Source organism: Camelina sativa, chromosome 11, assembly GCF_000633955.1.
Source record: "Camelina sativa cultivar DH55 chromosome 11, Cs, whole genome shotgun sequence".
NCBI lineage: Eukaryota > Viridiplantae > Streptophyta > Magnoliopsida > Brassicales > Brassicaceae > Camelina > Camelina sativa.
This window is the reverse complement of record NC_025695.1, coordinates 43,872,267-43,873,762: the sequence shown is the minus strand read 5'-3', so window position 1 is coordinate 43,873,762 and position 1,496 is coordinate 43,872,267. Positions and strand designations below refer to the sequence as shown.

The following is a 1,496-nucleotide window of genomic DNA, read 5'->3' as shown; positions in this document are numbered from 1 at the left end:
GTAACCAAACGGGACATGTTCAAATAAGATATGCTTCCAAGTGTTTGGTTATAATTTCAATCGGAGACAACAACTACTGTTTATAACCATGTCCTACATATATAAAAGAATGATTTACACGACAAAAATTTGTTAATTTACAAGAATCATGCCAACATATATCTCCATATGTAGTATATATAAACATATAGTATGTTGTTAAAATGTTTCAAAAAGTGTCAAATAAGTATCTTAAAAGTGGGTTTAGCCTTTTACTAATCTTATCTAAATTGACATGATATAACCTTTACCCTTTTAATTATCAATAAATCCAAAAAATAAATTAAAAACGGTGGTTGGTTAATCATTCGTAAAGATTCAATTATATATAGATCTTTGTCTCACTACAACTAATTTGAACGTAATAGTAATTCTGAAGTTTTATGTTTCGGGAAACGCTTTTTTCACATATTCTCAAAAACCAATGAGTTAAAACATACATGTGTATGAAATCTATTTGACTGATAAACACTTCACAGAGAACAAAAGAATTTTAAATTAAATTCACTTACTTCTTCAACCCAAAGAGAGCAAAAAAAGAAAAAAAGAGAGGTCAATAATAAACAAATGGGTTACTAAAACCCCACTAGGCTCTTCTCAGACAATACACACACTAGTTTCCTCCATTGACACTATCCCACTACCTTCTTCTTCAAAAAAAAAAAATCCCACCTTTTCTGTTAAATCAAATCTCTCTCTCTCTCTCTCTCTCTCTTGATCTCTTGTGACCCAATTGAGAGAAGAAAGAAACGTTTTTTTTGTTTGTTCAAACATGAGAGATTAATTGCACAATACCTCTTTTGATTACTACCGTTCTCTTCCACCAAACTCAGTTCCTGTCTTTAATTTAATCTCTCTTTTTTTTTTGTTGGTGTGAAGTGAACATTAAAAGAGAGGAAAAAAAATAAAAATCATTCCTTTGCTTCTTTATCACTGTTCCTTTGCTGCAGAGCTTCTTCTTCATTCTTTCTTCTTGCGTTTGAAGTCATTTCATCTCCTTGTGCCACCACCACTTCGATTGCTTTAAACTTTGGAGAGCTTTAAAGATAAAAAAAAAACCCATCAATCAATTCTTTTTTCAGTCTTCCTCGTGATCATCGAGGAAGCTTGATCTCTTCTATGGTGGAATGGAGATTTTGTTTCTCCTTCTTAGGATCTCTCTTGTTTCATCGCTTTTAGTTGCTGCTGCTTCTTCCTCAGGTCTGTTCTTTTTTAATTTCATTTAACCTAACAAAAAAAGGCAATTATTTGTTTTCACTTTTTTTTTTTTTTTTTAATAAATTGGGATTATTAGATCAATTTGGTAAATTTGAAACCTTTTTTTAGTTTGGTTTTTGCTAAACATAATGCGATTTTATAATGTGAAGTTTTATGGTTTCGTGTTAGAATCCAACTACTAGTTTTGTTGACGCAATTGAGAAAAAATGTGTTTTTTTTTTTTTTTTTTTTTTAAAGAT

General features: G+C 30.3%; 1 protein-coding gene across 2 annotated transcripts in view; it reads left to right on the top strand.

Annotated features, from left to right (window-relative positions):
- The window catches only part of LOC104726233 (receptor-like serine/threonine-protein kinase ALE2), a 5,854-nt gene continuing 4,946 nt past the window's right edge, over nt 589-1,496 (top strand). The window contains exon 1 of one of the 2 annotated variants that reach the window (XM_010445046.2): nt 589-1,239. In XM_010445046.2, coding sequence (XP_010443348.1) covers nt 1,167-1,239 — 73 coding nt within the window. In that variant the 5' untranslated portion in view covers nt 589-1,166. The remainder of the gene's footprint in view (nt 1,240-1,496) is intronic. The other variant, XM_010445045.2, reaches the window with a different exon arrangement.